The sequence below is a fragment of the Chiloscyllium plagiosum genome, unplaced genomic scaffold (genome assembly GCF_037043375.1).
Source record: "Chiloscyllium plagiosum isolate Xiang-an unplaced genomic scaffold, Cpla_swu_hap1 HiC_scaffold_34, whole genome shotgun sequence".
NCBI lineage: Eukaryota > Metazoa > Chordata > Chondrichthyes > Orectolobiformes > Hemiscylliidae > Chiloscyllium > Chiloscyllium plagiosum.
This window is the reverse complement of record NW_028270172.1, coordinates 12,956,416-12,978,953: the sequence shown is the minus strand read 5'-3', so window position 1 is coordinate 12,978,953 and position 22,538 is coordinate 12,956,416. Positions and strand designations below refer to the sequence as shown.

The 22,538-nt window shown below is 39.9% G+C and overlaps 1 protein-coding gene across 7 annotated transcripts in view; it reads right to left on the bottom strand.

Moving 5' to 3' along the window:
• trak1a (trafficking protein, kinesin binding 1a) overlaps nucleotides 1-22,538 on the bottom strand; it is a 211,760-nt gene that overhangs the window by 18,518 nt on the left and 170,704 nt on the right. For 5 of the 7 annotated variants that reach the window (XM_043719532.2, XM_043719533.2, XM_043719535.2 and 2 more), the window contains 7 exons: nucleotides 17,472-17,602; nucleotides 15,664-15,738; nucleotides 14,062-14,199; nucleotides 11,707-11,783; nucleotides 6,632-6,871; nucleotides 3,416-3,735; nucleotides 274-600 (listed from right to left, as the gene is read on the bottom strand). In XM_043719532.2, the coding sequence (XP_043575467.1) occupies nucleotides 274-600; nucleotides 3,416-3,735; nucleotides 6,632-6,871; nucleotides 11,707-11,783; nucleotides 14,062-14,199; nucleotides 15,664-15,738; nucleotides 17,472-17,602 (1,308 nt within the window). The remainder of the gene's footprint in view (nucleotides 1-273; nucleotides 601-3,415; nucleotides 3,736-6,631; nucleotides 6,872-11,706; nucleotides 11,784-14,061; nucleotides 14,200-15,663; nucleotides 15,739-17,471; nucleotides 17,603-22,538) is intronic. The other 2 variants (XM_043719534.2, XM_043719539.2) reach the window with 1 other exon arrangement.

The window sequence follows — 22,538 nt, the reverse complement described above, 5'->3', positions numbered from 1 at the left end:
TGCAAAAACTAGCTCTTGTTTTTAAAAAAGTGATATACTAAATCATAAATAAGAGCTTTTAACTCAGAATGGCAGAGAGTGGGGGTTTTTAACCGAACATTGGTTTCTATGCGACATTACGGTTTAAATCGGAAACCGACTGGAGAATGAAAGTGCACCACTTAATAATGTGTGACAATGTAGAGGTAGTAGTTTGACCTGAACCAAATGCTCCAACATTTAGTTAACATCCTGTCAAATAGTAATTCTATGTGACAGGAGATGCTCCCTCACCAGAAGCCTCATCACCATCCGCTGTCTCCTGTGTCTCCACTTTGTTTGGCTGACACTGCATCACTAAAGTCTTGCTGTGTGATACAGGCACTTGTTCATTCGACCTCTCACCTGAGGTCTCCCTGTGCTGAACCGGGGTTGAGGTAGCTAGGCCCCGGAAAGAAGGGTCGCCGGGTTCATCTTCTTCATAATCCGTTAAGTGGTACACCTGCTCAGTGTCCAGCTCAAGAGGCCTGAAGCCCTTGGTGACGACACCAGGCCGTGGGTCAAGGATTCCTCCAAGGTTTGGCTGGGCCAGTTGTTGCCAGTGGTGCAAAGTTGCTGAACCTGTTAAGACAAACACATTTGCATCTATAATCAAATAAGGTGGCTATTGAAATAAAGACAATTAATAGCGGTGATTTAAGCAGTAGGTGGAAGTGTTACACTGCCAAGTCATGCATGTGCTTTTAATGCATTAACAAATTAAGCATCTAATTTTTAAAAATGACTTCTCTAATATTACATGCTATGTGCACATCAACTCATTTGATTTCATTAAACAGTGCTCTTTTAAAAAAAAATCAATTTAATAGGAAACTGTGAAATACTGGAAGTCTGCCTTCCCCACTGATGTTCTGTAATATAACAGATTTTATCATCCCATGAGATGTTTTAACCTTTTAAGAGACGAGCATGCTATTATTGCTATCCATTGGAGATTGCAAGGTGCAATTTCAGCTTAGTCATTATAATTAGTGCCATATAATTCCTTCCTTTAGGATAGTTCTGGCAAAACTTCACCATTAGATAACATATTAGCGTTAGTCACTTTTGAAGCAAAATTAGTACAGTCAATCGTGATGGGTTAGCAGCAAATAAATGAGAGAATAAACATTTCAAAATAAGTAATGCTCAAGGCAAATTAAAGAAGCATTTTCCAATTGTTAACAAATGCCTTCAGCAGTCAATATTCTGATAATATTACCGGTCGGGATCACTGCAAATATATGCGTCCACTTCCAGTTGTAGGTGTCAGCTTTGCACAATCGTTCACACTTACAGGTGAAGAGAAAAGTAATCTGTTTCCACATGCGTATACTAGCCTCTTAAAAAGAAATTTGCTGGTTTCATTGTCACCCATGCAATTGATTACTCAGATGAAGGTCAAATTCAGGAATTAAAAAGCGTTTATTTTTACCTTTCACTAAGGTATTGATTCACACTGGGATATTCTCTCTCATGGGCAATGACAAACTTCCAGTAGGTCACCAGAGAACACACTTCACACTCCAGCCAAGGTACTGGACAGCAATTATGACAGGAGTCCACAGAGACCAATTATAGGATCCCATATGGCTGAGATGAACTAAGTCAACACAAAACAGTGGCAAAAACTGCAGCTGTCTGAGTTGCTAAGTCTTGGGATATTATCAAGCAACGGATCTAGCCTAGAGTCAATTGAAAACTTAGCAAAAGACTGCATCACAAGCTAATACTTTTGATGATGCAAGTATCTTTACGCATTTTCAATTAATCCATTTTTAAACATGGGAATAATGCTGTACTTGTGTTTCAAGATATATAATAATTTAAAGTAAGAGAATTTTAAAAGCAGTGTGATCTAGTAGTTTCAAATATACATGAATGAAAAACAACCAATTTCCCCAATGTTTGCCCATTTACAAAATAACTCCAAAAGGGATCACCAAAAATCATGTTCATATATTGCATTGCAAAGGAAATTCAGTCTACAAAAGACTAACTAGGATGTGCTCTCTAACATAAACACCCAATTGTTTGTCAATCAAATGTTTGGCTACAAGAGGTATGTGCTCGTAAAAGGGCTAGGAGCAGTTTATAAGCTGCACCAACTTTTATCATCGCACAAAGACCGCAATCAGGGTAGATATCAAAGTTATTGATTTCACAAATACCATCATATAATTTTATGAAAACATTTCACAATCACACTTCTAATCACTTGACCGAATAAATGCCTTTTGCTGCGCATAAATACAAGGCTCTGGGTTACGAGCAGTTTCCTTGCCACTTCCCATTGAATAAACATTGCCGTGAGTCCATCACTGTTGCTCAAGTTAGTCAGTTCAAAAGAACTGGTCTTGCCCTCACAGCAAGTCTGATTTTAAATGATGTTTCGTCCATATCTATCTGATCAGTATAGGAAGATTCTGTGTTATTCTGGCTCAAAACCAAATACCAACAATTACCATAAATATGACAAGTATTTGGAGCAGAAGCTAAATGTGTTGGAAAATACAGCACCTTCCCAAACAGTTTTAACTATTTTTAATTTAAAAAGGTATTACTATCAATAAATAATTCAAAAGCGGATTCTCCTAATAACTTGACTTTACCATCACTTGGGATCTCTCGCTCTTGCTTAAATATATATTACAGTACCTAATGGCATAAATTGAAAGAATGCAAACAAACCTAAGACGGTAGAAAAAAAAATTTGAAAACAAACAGATTGCCAACACACACACACGAGATGGAAAGGAAGAACGAATAGAAATGAGAGACAGAAACCAAAAAGTGAAAGGCAGAAATCCAATGAACATTTTATTTGCAACAAGAATGAATGAATGAATGAATGAGCGTTGCTCTATCTCAAGAGCGTGAACTAGAAAATGGGTGAATAGGTTGAAACAAATTAAACAAGCTTGCATCTCTCATAATAATAAATGTATCTTTTTCATTAAATACATAACTAAATTGAACTTTTAAGAAACTGAATTTTTTTTTAATTACAGGAAGAGTAAGAAATATTCCTTTATATTTAACCCATTCAGCACTAAATTTCCTTTGCAGTTAATGAACATGATGGTCTCAGTTTGTTAATTAAGAGTAGTAAAAGATTCAAAACAGACACAAACAAGTACTTTAATCAAGGTAGCTGATGGCAGTTTCTTTAATATTAAAAATTTTGTTGGTTTTCCAACAATAGCGAGCACTGTAACAATTCTCTGAAGGGTCAAAAGCCAGGATTATTTCAGAGGGACCTCAAACCAACACCGTGGCTGGCTATCTCTGAAATAGAAAGAATATTTGGTACAAAGCGCTCCTGATGTTTTATGATGCATTAGAGACCAAAGAGTATCGAAGACTAGGACAGAGAGAGAGCGTTGCCTTGTATCACCTTCCAAGGGCTTCACAATCTGCAGTTTCTCTGGCAGGTATGAACGGCTGCTGAAAGACATTCCTGAAAACCTCGTGAAATCAGATATCCCAGAAAGGTTGGTTCCCAGTGACATGATGCTTTCGGTCGGTGTTGCAGAGCCACTCGAGATTTCCCCCTTTTCTGCCAGCTCTTGCAACTTCCTCTCCCGCTCATCTTCGAAAAACCTCCTTTCACAGAGATAGTTCTCTCTCCTTAGTGACAGGCGACGGAGAGCTGCCTGTAAATCCCTGGATCCAGGAGTCCCTGGCTGCCCTAGCTTCTTATCACAGTCCTCAATTCTGAAACAGAGGGGTAAAAATAAAGCCACTTATAGTCCATATTTAAACACCAAGCCAAAAAAAAAAAAGTCCTGGTCTAATGCTAGCTGAATAATTAACAGATCAACAATCGGAACAACAATGTCAATTCAACACCTCTGGGACTGGAGGCTGAATCCAAGACACACAAAGAGGATTACTTTGAAAAACGTTAGCGAATCTCAACACGCCTGTACACCAGTGAGTGATATTTTCCTTGGGTATGATAAGGGACATCTCAGTGAGGCATTTTGATCAAAGCTGGCAAGCGAGCAATTAATATAAACCTTTTACCTTTTCGTAGAGTCATACAGCACGGAAAGAGACCATTCCGTACAACTCATCAATGCAGACCAAGTTTCCCAAACAAAATGAGTCCCTTGGGCCCATATCCCTCGAAACCCTTTCTGTTCATGTCTATACAAATATCTTTCAAATGTCTTAAAAGTACTTCCATCTACCACTTCCTCTGGCAGCTCATTCCACATTTAAACTATCCTGTGTCAAAAAGTTGCCCCTCAGGTCCCTTTTAAATGTTTGATCAGAGTGCTGGTGTCTGTAGCTGGTGACAGTGTCTCCTCTGAACAGTTTACTGATGAGAGTCGAGGGTGGGTGTGGAATTAAAGCCAGTTTGGATCACTTTGAAACATTTTCTTTGAGTTTCCGATCAACTCTGGCTAATCTCAAATTTAGCAAGGCTCATGAAAACGTCACTTAGGGGAACGCTGAACCAGTTCCGCTCCTTTCTCTCCCATTGCCTGGGGGCAATCATTCTTTTATACAAAGTACCATCAGCCATGGGCTGGTATCCAAAAGATCAGTCTGGTTTCAAAAAGGATTAAGCCCAAAATTTCACCGGAACAGAACATGAATCAATTAAATATTGATCAAGGGAGATGAAATGAGTTTTACCAATCAGGGAAAGGGGAGGGCAAAGATCTATTTACTTCACAATTTAATTCATGCTAATTCATTAAACAGTTCACTGTTTGATTTATTTTACATACCCTTCAGTATTTTTATATGTCTCTGATCAGCGCCAGCATGTCAAAATGAAAGAGCTGCTTCCAATTGTGGACTGGAATGCCACAGACTTTGACTATTTGATCCATCAGGAATGTACCTACTATTCCAAAGCATATTCCATTTATTCCAACCCCCCAACTCTTTCTGCAATCCCTGGAGCATTTTCTCCTTCAAATACTTATCCCATTCCCAGTTGGGCATTAATATCGGATCCAAATATACCACCCTCTCGGGCAGTGCACTCCAAATCCTAGCCACTCATTGCATTTAAAAAAAAAGCATTTCCTTACATCACAAAAGCAAAAACTTACTACAGATGCTGGAAACAAAAGCAGAAAACACTAGATTGTTAAGTCATCAACCTGAAACATTAACAGTTCTCTCTGTCCACATATTCTATCCATCTTTCCTGAGCATTTCAGCAATTTCTGCTTTTATTTCCTCTCGTCAACTGTGGCTCGTGTCAATTGCTTTAAATCTGTGTGCCCTTATCATTGACCCTTCATCCGCTAACAACAGATTTACTTTATAGAAGCAAGCCATTCAGCCCTTCAAATCCACATCAATCCTTCGAAGAGCATCCAATCCAGACCCACTCCCTTACTCTATTGCCCTACATTTCCCATGGTTAATCCAGCTGGCCTGCACATTCCCGGACACTACAGGCAATTTCTCATGGCCAATCCACCTAACCTGCACATCTTTGAACTGTGGGAGCACCCAGAGGAAACCCACGCAGACAAAGGGAGAACATGCAAACTTCAGACAGTCGCCCAAGGTTGGAATCAAATCCAGGTCCCAGGCACGATGAGGCAACAGTGCTAACCATTGAGCCACTGTACCATTTCAAACTCATGTGTTCCCCAGCCCCTTCTAGAAAGCAGCAACAATTACTGGGACACAGTGCTGGAGACAGGATAAAATGCTAACTTATTTTGCTTCAAGACAACTTGAGACGGGAGGCACCAGATTCGAAATTTAGGTACGTGAAAAGAATTCAAGATTCTCAGGAGTGCAATGGGGCAAGGTCTGGTGCGAGATTGCAGACTGTTGTTGGAAAACCACGGCAGGCACCATCAATTATTATGAACAAACTGTGGACAGGTGAATTCAATTAAAACTGCATTTGGTCTCCTTCCAGTGGCACAGGAAATTTCAACACTGTCTCATAGAAGTCACAGAAGGTTTATATCACAGAACGAGGCCGCTCGGCCCATTATGCCTGTGATGCCCAAAAATCAAGCTCCAATTTCCAGCCTTTGGCCATATCCCTGGAGGTTACCGGTACCTATCCTGACATCTGCTCTATTAGGCAGTGAGTCCAAGACCCTGAACTTCTTCCCACCCATTCCTCCCCCCCCCCCACCCCCCCCGAATCATCTCTGCCCTAATTGTTCTCCCAATTGCTTAAACCAACGTCCCTAGTCACTGACCACACCACTAAAAGTTAGGTTCTTTTCATCCCATCTTTTCTCATAAAGATGTAGATCTCAATCAAATCTTCCATCAGTCTCCTCTGTTCCAAGGAGAATGACCTGCAACTTATCCAATTTTTCCTCATAGCTGCCTTTTTCCAGTCCTGGCAACATCCTGGATTCTCTCGTCTGCCTCCTCTCTATTATGATAACACTCATACACTTATGCAGTGACGTGCCAGTGGCATAACCTCGCGCGCTTTTGGGAAGACTCCCGCTTAACTGAACATTAAACACCTTGGTTAAACTATGAGAGGTGCCTCACTCATACAAGTGCACACCCTATCACAATCAAGATGTGACCTCCATTCCTTTATCTTTGAAATGATCTGAACAAAAAAAAAGAAAAACTCCAGTTTGCAGTCAATATCTCTTACCCTATTTCATTTGATTCTGTTTCTAAAAGGATGCTGTTCGTCTTGTTGTCTATGACTATATTGGTGATGTCACCACCGTGGAAACTAGACCGAGGAGTGCTGATACAGCTTGAGAAGCCAGAGTTCATTGCTGAGGACTGGTTAGACCCTGGGATGTTCATTGGTGACGGTGCCTGCGATCTTTGTCTCACAGCTTGATTCACTGTGCGTACAGTTTCAAACACCCGTTTTTGCTGATGTCTGCAGGAATAACAAAGCTGTTAACAGGCTGATCACTGCTGCGCTTGGCACACACGTACAGAAAGTGCTGGGGCTGCAACATGGTGCACATTTGCTACACAACTCCTCATAGCTGACAATTAACCTGCAAATTAATTTGGAATTTAAGAAACAGGACTGTACATTGTGGCAGCTTCTGGACACGAAGGCAAGATTTGCATCAAGGTAGATGAAGCAAACCGAATTTTCCACTGGCATTTCTCGACCCGTGAAAATAGAATGTGCCATGAATGAAATGAATTGTTCCTATTGCAGAATATGTTTTCACTGAATGCATTGATTTGTGGATCTAGGGTAGGTGATGGCCTAGTGGTATTATTGCTGTACTGTTAATCCAGAGACCCTGATAACGTTCTGGGAACATAGGTTCGAATCCTGCCATGACAAATGGTTGAATTTTAATTCAATAAAAATCTGGAATTAAGAAACCTAATGATAAGCATGAATCGATTGTCGATTGTCAGAAAAACCCACCTGGTTTACTTATGTCCTTTATGGAAAGAAATTACCAGCCTTATCTGGTCTGGCCTATATGCGACTCCAGACCCACAGCATGTGGTTGACTCTCTGCTGCCCTCTGGGCAAGTAGAGTTGGCCAATAAATGCTGGTCTAGCCAGTGATGTCCTCATCCCGTGAATGAAATTTAAAAATCGTTCCACTATTTCCATAATTCCACCAAATGAAGCTTGTTTTGAGGCTAAATGTGGACAATATGGAAGAAGTCACCAAAATCTTAAGAATCAAGGGTCAATAAGAAAAGGCTTGCATTTACACTCCTGACTGTAGAACAGCCAAAAACACTTCCAATGAAGTGTGTCGTGAAGTGTAATCACTGTTGGAAATGCAGTCTTGCACATAAAAGCTTCCATCAACAGCAATGCATTAATGACCAGATAACACCACTTTTTGTAAAGCAGAACAGGTCGACTGAAGGATGAATAATAGTCAGGACCCTGGAAATAGTTCCTCTGTCCTTCTTTGAAATAGTGCCATGGGATAACTTAATCCACTTGAGGGGTCAGATGAGGACTAGGTTAACACCGTTCCCAAAGTTCAGCAAGATACTTTTTAAAAATGAATACGTTCAATTTACACTGTGATTTGTTAGAACCTAACTCTGTTAAGATGCTAAGAAAAATAGACGTTGGGATTGAGCTAATTATATCAACAAAGAACAGTACAGCACAGGAACAGGCCCTTTGGCCTCCAACTCTACATTTTGCCCTTCCATGTTAAAACTGTCTTCACAAAGAAGAAAGAAATTAGTCTTATTTTCTTTTTACTTCAGTTCAATTTGTTTGTTGTTTTTGCCAAAAGAATATTAAAAGAGAGAGGGATCTTGTGCCTCAGAACATCCAGATTCAACCTCCAGCTACCTCGAATGTGTCATAGTGTGACTCGATATTGGTGAATCAGATGGATATTTGTGAATATTAACAGTGACTAACATGGTCACTGTTAGGCTAGATTTTTATTCCAGATTTTGTTTGCTAATTAAATTCGAATTTCACCATCTGCCATAATGGATTTGAACTCACGTCCCCACAACAGTAGCTTGAAGCTCGGGATTGTTCTAATGTCCAGTGGCATTACCAATAGTCCATTGCCACTCCTGATCAAGACATGTAATATCCTGATGGGACTTTTGGTAGGGTGGGATTCTAAGACAATGCACAGAGTAGAATGAGGGGGCACAATTTAAGAATAATGGGTTTTCAGTTTATGACAGAGAAGGGGATGTTTTCTCTCAGAGGGTCATGCATCTTTAGAAGTCTGCCTCCATCACACTCTGGGGAACAGAATTTTTTTTTTATTGGGGAGATGGATTCTTATCTAACAAAGGAATCAAAGATTAATCAGGTCAGGTGAGAATGTGGAGACTGAGCTCATAATCAGATCAGGCATTATTTTACCGAATGGCCTCCCCTGCTTCATATGTTTAAATGGCCTAGGCCTGGTCGTATTCATTAAACAGATAACAGGAACACAGGTACAGGAGCAGGCTGTTCAGCCGCTCAAACCTGTTACACCATTCAATTACATCATGGCTGACCTGTACACCAGCCTTTGGCCCATATCCCTTAATACATTTGCTTAACAAAACAAATAATCTATCTCAGATTTAAAATTAACAGATCCTGTTACCACTCCCATTTGTGGTAGTGCTCCAAACATCTAACAACCTGTGTGTATACAAGTGCTTCCTAACATCTGTCCTGAACAATCTGGCCCCAATTTTTAGACTATGGCCCCTAGTTCTAGAATCCCTAACTATCTACCCTGTCTTTTCCTACTAGTGTGATATAACACAAGATTTAAAATGCCAGATTGTTCAAGTTTTTTTTTTAAAAAGATATATGTTCACACATTGTTAGTAGAAAGATTTGCAGCAAAACTATTTACTTCTGTACCATAAATGTTTTTGCACCATTTGAAACATGACTTTGTGCCCTGCTGAGGGTCTTAGAGATACGGCTAAACTACTTTAAATACTTTTCAAGAACATAGCTGAGCTTCGGCTGTATTCCAAACTAAACAAATTTTAATTATTTATTTGTGTACATACAACAGCTGTGTTAGGTAAAACACAAGGGATTGTGGAAACTGAGTCATATGCATATCAGGCCAAACTAGATATGAAAATGCAGTGACTTAACTCAGGTAACAAATTCAATTTTGCTGCAATGTTAATAAACAATACCTTTCCCAAATAATGCCCTTTGCTTTCCCATTGTATTACATTATGTACACAACTCTTAGTAATTGAATTTAGCAATGTGGGTCAGTAAACTCACGAACACTCCGTTATGCTTGCACTTGTAAATGAAATTACGTAGTCTCTCAGGCACTGTATACACAATATTTTTTCTATCAATCACTTATCTGCAAAATACACCAGAGTGATCCAGTGGTTAGCACTGCTGCCTCATACTGCCAGGGACCCAGGTTCGATTCCAGGTGACTGCTTGTATAGAATTTGTACATTCTCCCTCTGTCTGCGTGAGTTTCCTCCCACAATCTAAAGATGTGCAGGTTAGGTCATTTGGCCATGTTAAATTGCCCATTGTGTTAAGGGATATGTAGGTTACGTACATTAGTCAGGGGTAAATACAGGATTATAGTGTAGGGAAATGGGTATGGGTGGGTTACTCTTCGTAGGGTCAGTGTGGACTTGTTGGGATGAAGAACTTGTTTCCACACTATAGGGATTCTAATTAAATGAATTTTGGCTTACTGCTAGGCAAACATGAACAGATCTTTCACCTTTAAAAAAACTTCACGTTTAAATAACATAAATATGAATAGTAATATGAATAGCAAATCTCAGGACTCTGCAGCAAGTCACTCAGACTCCCCAAAGCCTGTCCACCATCTACAAGGCACAAGAATGATGAAATAGCCTCTAGGGGCCTGGATGAGTGCAGCTCCAACAACTCTCAAGCAGCTTGACAGGACAAAGAAGCCTATTTGATTTGTACAACATCCAGAAACATGGATGATACGGGCCACTGCTGTTGTGCATCTACAGCTTCGACAGTGACTTCCAGACTTGTCACCTCTACCAGTCAAAATATTGAAAGTTCCTTTTCATCAGCCTACCTGCCATGAACTACAGAAGTTTAAGACGTCAGCTCACTACTACCTTCTCAAAGGCAATTATGAATGGCCAAAAATGTGGAGCTCGGCAATGAGGACCATATCCCGGGAACAAATAAAAACATACAAAAATGCACCAATTGATTTCCAACAGCATAGGGGTCACAGTCCTAGAGACCAGAGGTACAATAAGTATAAGGTATACCTAAAACAGTTCAATGAATGTAAGTGTCAATGGTAAATGAATGAGAACTGGTGCTTAGACCATTCCTAATGGTGAATGAAAGAGTGGTCGGTTGGAAAGCAGTGGTTCTAACGTCATTTTCTCTCTGGTTGAGCTTTGTTCTGCCATAGTCCCAAAACCAGTGGGAAAGTGAATTTTATTTCCCACTAATGACATAAATTACAAGTGTCTGAATTCAAACAAAAAGAGAGCAAAATTCATTGTGCCTGGAACTGCAAGATTCTAAAATGTTAGGGTACGTATTATACTTATGTCCAAATGTCTGTTTTTAAGTTCTTTTGAAATTTGCAGCTCACTATCATTTGTGCTCCTAGAGCACCCAATTTGGGGTAGAAATCCAAATGGTGACAATGTTTCACAGAAGAACTTATACAAAAATTGTAGATGGCAGAGGGTGGTTTCTTGGTTACAGGAGAATGTAGGGGCAGGCAAACAATGACAGTCCAAACCAACTCGTCTCCACATGTGCATACCTATAACCGTGTCAGCAGAGGACTGTGCTTGATCACTCTGTGATGCACAGTGCGTGTTCTTTTTATTTTAAAACAACAAGACCACAACACAGTCAGAGAATAGGAATGTACCCAAGCTAACACAGATTAAAGAAAATTCTAAAAGAAAGGTTATTAAAAAACAGTTTTGCTTTAACATTTTAATGACAGGGGTCCTTCATTAGTTCCAATAAACGGGCAAGTGTTTTGCAAAAATATGTTGAAATTAAGTAGCTATTTTACAAAGTAGTTAAACTCACAACATTTAAGTACATTCTACCTACAGCTATTAACAATATTCAAGCTGGATTTAATTATTTTCAGCTTCTACACAATTGTAAATAATTTGAAATGGTGACAATTACAGAAAGGAAGTGGTTTATAATAAGGGCTGACCAGGTAGAACTTGAGGAGGATTATTTTTTGACAAACAAAAGTTAAAGATTGCTCTTTCAGGACGTACTTTTGTTCCAGGGCAGGTGAGGTGTCCATCTGCAGTTCTTTACGCATCGACCCTTCAATTTCAGCAGCTAAAGAATCCTGTGAAATAAAACCAAACTTGAACCATATAGAAATGTGCACTGGATTAAGTGACAAGGCATCAAAAAGTCCGTTCCTCCAGATCTCCCAAGCTCAGGTTGGCCAAACAATAAATGCTAAAATGACTTTTCTCTCCAGTGGGCAAACTGATAAACTGTACAATGTAAGCTCAAGGAACATCATCTCCTTTTCTGCTTGGGCACTTCACATCCTCGAGGTATTGAGTCCCATAACTCCAGAAACTGACCACATTATATCTGCTCTTCCGTCCACCCCCAGCCTTGTCTAGATTGAGTCTTGTTAGAAAAACAACGAACTACAAATGCTCAAAAATCAGCAATTTTTGTTTGTCTTGTTTACTCTGCTCTTAGTAGAGTATCAATTCTCTCCCTTTCACACCTTAACTCACACCCATTTTACATCACTTTTCCTCTTCCTCCACCATTGACAACACCTTTGTCTTTTGCACTGGGCCTCTGCATCTGCCAGAAGAATACTAAAAAAAAATTCCAACACCTTTTAGCCTTGCAGAGTCACATTGGACACAAATTGTTAACTCATTTTATGTTTCATACCTTGGGCAAGTTAAGATTTCTTAGCTAATACCATTATTTAAGTATTGATGAGAGCACTTTGAACTAATAAGGGACTCACAAGGTAGAGGCTCTAAAGAAAGAATCAATAGCTCTGGCAGGTTCACAACTCTATCAGAATCCATTGCTCAGGCTATAGTCAAGACTGACCATATAGAGGGTGTGCCTTTAGTGTTTAATGGAATTCCACTTGATCACTGCAATCAGGGTCTGGGAAGGCTCAAGGACATGAGAAATTCAATGTCGTGAAAGAAAATTCTTCAATAGCATCATCAGAATGGGAATTTATGCTGTATTCCTCTGATGTTCCAGTTCTGTTATGCAATGTTACAACAAACGTTATCTTGAAACAGTGGACTATGTCCCTGCCTCTGAGCCAGAAAGCTCTGTGTTCACGGCCTCAATGATCGTGGAGTGGAACATGGTGATAATTAAAGGATATTGGTACATCTATCGAGACTTCATAACCTCAGGAATCACCTTAATGGCTGGTGTAGTAGGCTTTGTGGGCAAAATGCTCCTATTCCTTATGGGTTTTCTTGAATACTTCATCTTAGAATCCCAAAGCATGTTCTGTTTGTTTCACTAAAGCCTGTGGCATGTAAGATGTCCAACAGCTACTCGGCTGGTGATCTTACTGTATTTGGATGTTTCTGTTACTTAGTAACTAACACAGGATAACAGACTTGCAACTTTAATCTGTGCTAAAGAGGAATTATAATGGAGTAGTAAATTCCAGTTAAAGAACAAAGATCACTACAGTACAGGAATAGGTCCTTCAGCCCACCAAATCTATGCGCACACAACACCTTTCCAAACTAAAAAAGTTTGCCTTTTTGACCTGGGCTGTATCCCTCTATTCCCTGCCTATTCTTGTATGTCAAGAAGCCTCTTTAACATTGCTAATGTATCTGCTTCTACCACCTCCTGTGGCAGCACATTCCTGGCACTTACCACCCTCTGTATTAAAAAGAAATTGCCTCTCATCTCCTTTATCCCCATTTATCCTAACTCCACATCTCCTAGTAGCTGACATTTGTACCCTAGGATGAAGGACTCCAACTATCCACCCTATCCACACCTTTCCGAATTTTACAAAATTATATCAAGTCACCCCTCATCCTTCGTCTTTCAAGTGTAAATAAACCAAGTTTGTCCAATCACTCCCTCAGTTAATATCCTCTAAACCAGGCAACATCCTGGTAAATGGTTTCTGTACCCTCTCCAAAGCCTCCACATCCTGGCAACCAGGATTGTATGTGATATTCCAAATGTGGTCTTACTAAAGTTGTATACAGTTGCAACATGACTTACCAATTTTTAATACTCAATGCCCTGACTGATTAAGGCAAGCATACCCAACGCATTCTTGACCATCGTTTCCACTTGTGTTACCACTTTCAGGGAACTGTGGACCTATATGCCTTGATCCCTCTACATTGATGCTTCTAAGTGTTCTGCCATTACTGTATACTAGTCTGGATTAAACTCCATCCACCATTGCTCTGCTCGAGTATCCAGCCTATATGCTGTTGTATCCTCTGGCAATCCTCCAATCTTTGTCTGAAGCCTTGCTAAAGTCCACATTAGCAGAATAAAACTAGCACTCCAAACATGCCCAAACTGAACAGATTGCATGGCAAGTGGACCATTGCAATATGGCCCTTCCACAGGTTTATATTTACCAAAGGGAACAGGCCCAGTGAATGATAGCGTCGTGGTGTGCTGTTTGGCATTGTTTTGTTACGCAGGTTCTTGATTTCCTCCTGTGCTTCGTGCAGCATCTCCATACACTCTGCATATTTGTCCTCCAGCTCTCGCAACTGTGGACAAAAATACACACATCCTAAAGATACACCACTATCATTAAGGCTCGATGGTTGCACAATGACGTAGCAGCAGTAATTAAAAAGTCATTCTCCAAACATTTATTTTGAGTAAATTTCACTTTCCCTTGAACACACAGAACACCAGCCTACAGGGTTACAATAGCATGGAAATGTCAACTTTGCAGTATAGAACTAAAAATATTTACAGCCTATCATTTTGAACAAATGTCATTCCCCTCCAAGTAGTTATTTTACTTTACTACATCATGCACCAATAGCAGTTAAGAGAGGAAGCTATCTATATCTTGGCTGCTAGCATTATACTCATTTTTTAAAAAATCTGTTTGTTTGGAATTGCATTTGCACAGAAGCTTTTTGAGCAAGTGCCTGCTCTGAGTTCTAACAGTGAACACAGCAGCACATCTGAGATCAGGAACTCAATTACACTGGAATCAATCCACAGCCCATGACTCCAACAATATAGCTGTGTAAATTTGGAATAAAGAGGAAACATATGCTGGAAATAGTCAACCTATGGACAGGAAGCAAACCAAATATTTCAGGTCATTAATGTTTCGTCAGAATGAAAGATCATTGATCTGACACTTGCTTTGTCCAAGTAGGTTGCTTGAATTGCCATTTTTATATTTTTGTTCTCATTCGAGAATTCACACAGCGCAGGTGATCATTCAGTCCCATCATGTGCTTTCTTGCCTTTCAAATCAGCAAGTTACTTTGGGCATTCTTCTGTGTTCTCTGCACATTCTTCCTTTTCAGACTACCTGTTGAACACAGGTAGTTGAGTCTACCTCCACCATACCCTCGAGCAGTGTTTTCCAAAACCTTAACTATTCACTATGTGTAAAACTATTTTTTAGCTTCGCTTTTGAATCTTCAATCTGTGCTCTCATCCTTGATCCTTTCCCGAATGGGAATTTTCTCCATCTGCTCTCAGAATCCCAACTCTGTCCATACCCCTCGGTTTTGAATACCTCTATCAAATTGCCTCCCTACCTGCTTTCACCCATGTACACCTTCTCCAACCTATCTTTATAGCTGAAGTTCCTCGTCCCTGCCCAAAACATTCCTCTGCATCTTTTTTACACATTTTCACAGCCGCCCTAAAAAGTACAGTGCTCAAAACTGCTTGCAACACATTAGCCGAGACTTAACTAGTGTCTTATGTAAGTTCAACATTCCCCCTGCTCTTTGCACTGTACGGCCGCATTAATAAGGCTAGGACACCCCATGTTGTTATTAACTACTCTGTCAACCCGCCCTGCCATCTTCAATGACCTCTGGACATATTCTGTGTCGCATTCTTCAAGATATGAGACATTCAACAAGGACACTAGATAAGTATTGGGATTTTAAAAGTGTGCAAAGATATGGGGAGGAAGCAGGAGATTGGCACAAGGTAAAGACTAAGTTACTTCATGGAGACCATGACTGACTTACCTCAGCTGTGAGCTGCCGTTGGGCATCTTTAGCTGCACTCAGATGTTGAGTGAGTTCCTCATTTTCTACCGCATACTGCAGCAAAGACAAACCATTCATTAATAATCATCGATCATAGATACAACTTGTGGTGTTAACTACACAGCCCAGCTCAGAGCACAACTGCTTCTTTCTAAAACTCTCCGCATTATTCATTGAGTTTTTATAGCAAGCAGGCTCAAGATCTATGGAAAATAATTTAAGAGGGCCTGCTGTCCTGACTGGGTCACAAGAAAGCTGAATTTCCCATACAAAGTGAATATCTCTTGTGTAAGGACTCACTTCCTTTGCTGTTAGCAGCTCTGAACAGGAACATTTCTTTCTGATTTTGGGCCTGGGAAAAATAGGTTCAAAAACTCCAAAACTACATCTGACATTTCCTTAAAACTCGGACATTTCTCATAGCACTTCAGCTCCCCCACATTCAGTCCTGTACAAAGACGTAATTGATGGTTCTTGGACAAGGCTATCTTGGAGGGAAGAAGTAGAGACACAGGAATACTACATAACCTGCTCTAGATGTTGAGAGTTTTGAAGTCCAGTCCGATTAGCTCATTCAAACATTTCTCACTCTGATCATCCTGTGATGTAGTGAAATTATAGTTACAGGTTCCAAATTCCAATGAGAAACTTGGTCAGAACTCAAAGCTGCTTCCAAATATCAGAAGACAATTTGACTACTTTAATTTTGGGCTGATGCTACACCTGAAAGACAATGTTGCAATCTCAAATTTTGTCATATGACTATATTGCGACGGTCTTTACCATGGGTGTTCATGGCTACCTCAACATCGGATTAGATTTGCTGTTTTGATATCCAAAGGTTTAAAAACATTTATTCTATTTGTGCCCCTACCTTTAAACAATATGAATTATGAGATTAGTGCTTAAATAGGTTACAATGAAACATTAGTTGAATTTGCAAGTTTGTAAGAAACAGAAACAAGATTAGGCCATTTGGCCCCTCAAGCCAACTCTGCTATTCAATAAAACCTTGGCTGATCTGGTTGTGACTTCAATTCCTATCTTTTGCTAACCCTGCATAACCCTGGATTCCTTTGTCAAATTCTCAGAGACAAACTTGAAAGTTGCACATATTTAAAATTTTAAACAGTTAACAAAAATGATATTTGGTAATATGCTCACAGCATGTATGCAATCACCTTTGGTCTGTGTCTCCCCAAGCAAGTAGTACAATAAATATGTAAACACTGCAAAATTCTTTCAGTGAATAAAATTACTAAAATCAAGTCTTTTATCTCAGTGATCCCTAGACATGTCACAGAACAAAGATCTTAAAAGCAATTATCGTATTTTGACTACATGCACTCCTTTCTTTCAAAGATAGCATCAGTTCTTTGGGGCAATATCTTGTTCAGAATATTGATAGCAATCGGTATTAATTATTTTTATATATTCAATCTCGGGATTAGAGCATCACTGGTGAAGCCAGCATTTATTGTCCATCCCCAACTGCAATTAAGAGTTAACCTACATTACTGTTGGTCTCGGGTAATTAATCAGTGCCATTTTCTAAAAATCAATTGACTGGCTATAACCATGAGTTAAAAATTCCATCATTTTCTCCTCAAAGATTTACAGTACAAATGGCCCTGCACTGGGGTGATAGTTCACAACTCTTAAATGAAGACCCTTGGAACATTATTAAAGTTTGATATGGAGACGTTCCACATCATAAACGGAGTCTCATAACTCATTAACAAAAGTGTCAAGGCAGAGACGAGGAAACAAATGTATCATCAGCTTACAGCTTTTGACTTTTTCTGCAAGTCGACTATTTGTGATAGAAGATGAGTAATTTCCTCTTGTTGTCGCGCTGAGTCTTCAGTCTTCTTTGCCAGTTCCTCTGCAAGATTGACGAGTTGTAGATTTGCATCCCCTGGACAATTAGGTAAGAGAAGCAGAGTCAACTATGCACTCAGAATATCAAACACAGTTCAGTCAAAGAACAACATAAAAGGATGCTATTCTACCAGGTATGGCCACCTGCTCTCTCCAGCTGTCAGCCCAGAGGAGCAGTAGCCACAACACTGAGGAGAAACATAGGTAGTCATGATTTGGAGGTGCCAGTGTTGGACGGGGGTGTACAAAGTTAAAAATCACACAACACTAGGTACTAAATCAACAAGTTTATTTGGAAGCTTTTGGAGCACTGCTTTTGGACAACCACCTGATGAAGGAGCAGCACTCCGAAAGTAAGTGCTTCTAAATATACCTGTTGGACTATAACCTGGTGTTGTGATTTTTAACAAGAAAGACAGGGGAAACCTCTGCAGGGAAATGGTTAGGCTATAGAAATTCATCCTCCTTGCCCAAGAATCCCTCCAGTGTGAAAACAGACCATTTGGTCCAACAAATCCACACCAACTCTCTGAACAGTATCCCACCCAGATTCCAACTCTACCCTATCCCTGTAACCCCATACTTCCCAAAGCTAATTCACCCAACCTGCATACAATGGGCAATTTGGCATGGCCAATCCACCTAACCTGCACATCTATAGACTGTGGGAGGAAATTGGAGCAACCAGAGGAAATCCATGCAGACACGGGGAGAATGCGCAAACTCCACAGTCGCCTGAGGCTGCAATTGAACGCGGGTCCCTGGTGCTGTGAGGCAGAAGTGCTAACCAGCGTGCCAACCCCATCTTTTTGTTGCAGAACACACTCTAACCCCTCCCCACACTGCTGCTGGAAGCCATCGCCATTCAGCTAACAGACTATTCAGGAAAGATATTAGGGAGCATTTCTACAATAAGAGCGGTGGTGGTTTGGAACTCTCTTCCACAAATGGCAACTGATGCAGGATCAATTAATTTTAAATCTGAGGTAGACAAATGTTTGTTAAGCAAAAGGTGCCCAGGGACATGGGCCAAAAGGCAAGCGTAGAGAATAAGGCCACAGATCAGCGATGATCTCATTGAATGATGGAACAGGCTCGAGGGCTGAATGGCCTATACTGGTGCCTTTGTTCCTATTCAAATTGCAAGCATAAGTGAGGAATTGGCAGATTTATCCACTATTGGTAATATGCTCACAGAACTACCAAATGGCCTCTATTTAGGCCTTTGTTGCCCACCATCAAGTTAATAATAATCTAATAGTTAATCATTTGTTAGGAATTTATTAACTCAATGGTTTAAAATATTTAGCACAGTAAAACACAAGTCGTGAAGCATTTGTTACAGCAACCAACTGATTTGTGTGTGGCTTGCATACACACAGCAAACTAATTGGTACAGTCATAACCATTAAGGACCAAATATTTTTCCTTTCTGGACTATAAACTGAAATCGAAGCATGACTGCTGGTTTGCTGAAATACCAGGAGAGATTTGCAACTTAGAAAAATCAAGTGGTGCACATTTTTAGCTCCGCAAAGCAAGACTACTTTTCTGAGCAATGAGGGGGATTCCCTTTACACGGCATAGCAATAAGAGTCTGTGTTAAAGAATGACTGCCTGACAATAGCTCTCTGACTGGGTGAGCTACGGTTTGTTACAAAGGTCTAAGTGCAGTACGGCCAGAGGCATTGTGATACCAGGTGTGAAATATGTTACATTTAATATAATTTACTTTGGATTTGTGAATTTTGAACTAGTGGTTTATGGGTTGTGTAAATCTATCAAGAGGGCAATGATTAATTGGCAAGTATTTCTATGGACATGGTAATTTATTTTAAAACACTAGTCAGGAGACTTTCTGAACACTGACGAGATGTTTAGATTGGGAGAGTTTACAATTGAACAAAGTAAACAGTGAAGTCCATTAAGCTTTTAGATTAGATTAGATTAGATTAGATTACAGTGTGGAAACAGGCCCTTCGGCCCAACAAGTCCACACTGACCTGCCAAAGCGCAACCCATCCATACCCCTACATTTACCCCTTACCTAACACTACGGGCAATTTAGCATGGCCAATTCACCTGACCTGCACATCTTTGGACTGTGGGAGGAAACCGGAGCACCCGAAGGAAACCCACGCAGACACTGGGAGAACGTGCAAACTCCACACAGTCAGTTGGAGATTTCATAGAGAGTTCCATGCTCTTTAGTATCTATGCATGCAAGAATCCCTATTGCAGATCCACAAATACAATTAGGTAGAGCAAAAAAACTAATAACCTCCAATTGATGCCAGAGTTGGAAGAATCTGTAATTACTCCTTTGGGCCAAAGGGAAACATACATAGCTTGGGCTAAAAAAAGGCTTGAGTTTCAGTTAGGGCAGGTTTACAAAAGCCTTGGGTGAAGCTGGATGTGTAAAACAGTTGCTGCCGAGAATCAGTTTAGGACTGTTAAGCAGTAGGTCACATTACTGTATATTATTTAGTTTATAAATCCAAATTACAAAGCATTTGGTTACAACAGTGAGGGAGTCTCATGACGGGTAACTGAAAGCACAGTTAAATCAAGACTTAAATTGAGATGTGAAAGGGAAGGGAATTCTCCCTAGTGGGAGTACTGCAAAGGAGTGCTTTTGAGTTTAATGGAATTGCATTTTACCGTGTTCCAAAATATTTTGTATTTAATGTTAAATGTAAATATTTTAGATTAGTCTATCTTCATTGCCATTGCGTAGTAAACTTATTTTATTGTTAAACCCAAATCTGCAACTTTGATAGTCTTTAACTGAAACGCAGACAATCTCCTTAAAACAAAATCATTATCCAACAAGTCAGATTTCAACATGGGACGAGACTAGTCCAATAATGACATCAGCCGGGATCATTACATCCAGAGACTGTGTATTGAGCATCTCTCTCTCTACCCTCTCCATGTTGGTGAAAAGACAAGTGAAGAACAATCATCACTTTATAGACAACAGCGGGTTATTACTTCTAAAAATAAAAAGAAACAAATTAACTCACGATTGAAATTTGGACTTGGGATCTTAAGAATTTTGTTTACCCTGCCTGTATTCTTCCTCTACCCATACACAGTGTTAAACATTTTGCCTTTTGTCTGTCTTAAATGTGTGTGTGTGTGCAGGGGAAAAGAGGGAGTTGCTATGTGTGTGAATGTTTGGGGTTTTTAAAAGGGGTATAGTTTAAGTGACATAGAAATAAATTAGGAATCTATTCTTTCTCTGTCATTTATTAAAGTTAATTGTGTTACAATAAAGTGTTGTTTTCTGTTAAATGACTAAACCTGAAATGAATTACTTTTGCCCTGAATAGCAGTCGGGCAAAGTGGTTATCTTGATGGACTCATTGAGATGTTACATATTTTGCAAGTTTGCAGATCAGGGGAACAAAATTATCAGTGCAGTTTTCCCAGTTATTATACAATATTCTGTACACAACACAGAACTCCAAAAGGTGAGCTCTCTTCAAGGCAAGGTACATGAACAGTACCCATCTGTTTCAGTCGGGCAGTCTAACCACGTCAAGTACTGTCATCTGCAAAATGCTCCAAGGAGAAGATCCCATGAGGAAGCCAATCAAGTTTGACTCCCCACAATCTTTTTTTTAAAACTGGCTTCCCCCTTCCACCTTCTATTCTACCTTCTGAGGGCCAGTAAAAGTCAGTTCCATATTGCAGTATAAGACATTCACTTGGGAAGAGGAAGGGTGACTGTTGAAGATCAGACATGAGGGGAAATACTGTATGTTTATAAAGCCATTGTGCTAACTTTAAATTTATACATGTTAGAGGCAAAGTTGAGGCATATGAAAGGCTAGTTTCGAAAGTTTTAGATCTTGATGTTAATATTTTTATTTCTTCTATTTTATTTCAGATGGTGAAGCTGACTGTAAATTGCATCAGTGGAAGATGAAAGGTGAGCTGTGTATTATGCTTCATAGAACTGAAGTGTGTACAATATTAGCGATTCAAAACAAAACAAATTTTGCTTAATTGTTTCACTTACAGCTTATTTCTATTACCAGGGAAAACCTTGCAATAAATGAGCCTAAATCCAAAATTGTTCTAAGCTCAGTGACCTACTACGGATCTAGGCACAGTATGGCCTCAATTTTAAAAACCATTCCATTTTTAAAATCTCTTCATAGCTTTGCCCTTCTATTTCACCATAGCTTCCTCCAACACAAGCCTTCTGAAATCTTGGCACATCCCCAATCCTCCTCACTCCACAATTGGCAGTTACACCTTTAGGTGTCATGACCCTAAGCTCCAGAATTCTCTCCCTAATCCTCTTAAGATCTTTTAAGACTCTCCATAAAACCTATCTTTTTGATCTAGATTTTGGAAACCACCTAATATCTCTTACGCAGGGTAGTGTCATTCTTTGCCTGATGGTTATTGACTGCAGTAACCACAATGGAATGTTTTACTACTTTAGAGGGGTGTTAAAAATACAAGTGGTTGTTGAAAAGCTTGCATTTTTGATATATTGCAGAACCTTCCCAGCAACTAAGTTGACGTCAAAAGATTCAAAGGTGACTGATGCATTGCTTTTGATCTTAACCTTGACTTTTGATTACAAAATCATCTGGGTGCAAGTAGCCATAAAATATCCTGCATTTAAAAAATATTGTATATGAGATTCCCTACAGTGTGGAAACAGGCCCTTCAGTGCAACAAGTCTACACCAACCCTCCGAAGAGTAACCTACAAAAACCCATTTCCCTCTGACAAATACACCTAACATTATGGGCAATTTAGCATGGCCAATTCACCTGATCTGCACATCTTTGGACTGTGGGAGAAAACTGGAGCACCCGGAGGAAATCCATGCAGACACTGGGAGAACGTGCAAACTCCACACAGTCACCCGAGGCTGGAATCGAACCCAGGTCCCTGGCACAGTGCGGCAGCAGTGCTAACCATGCCACCCGCTGTAGGTGAGTCATACA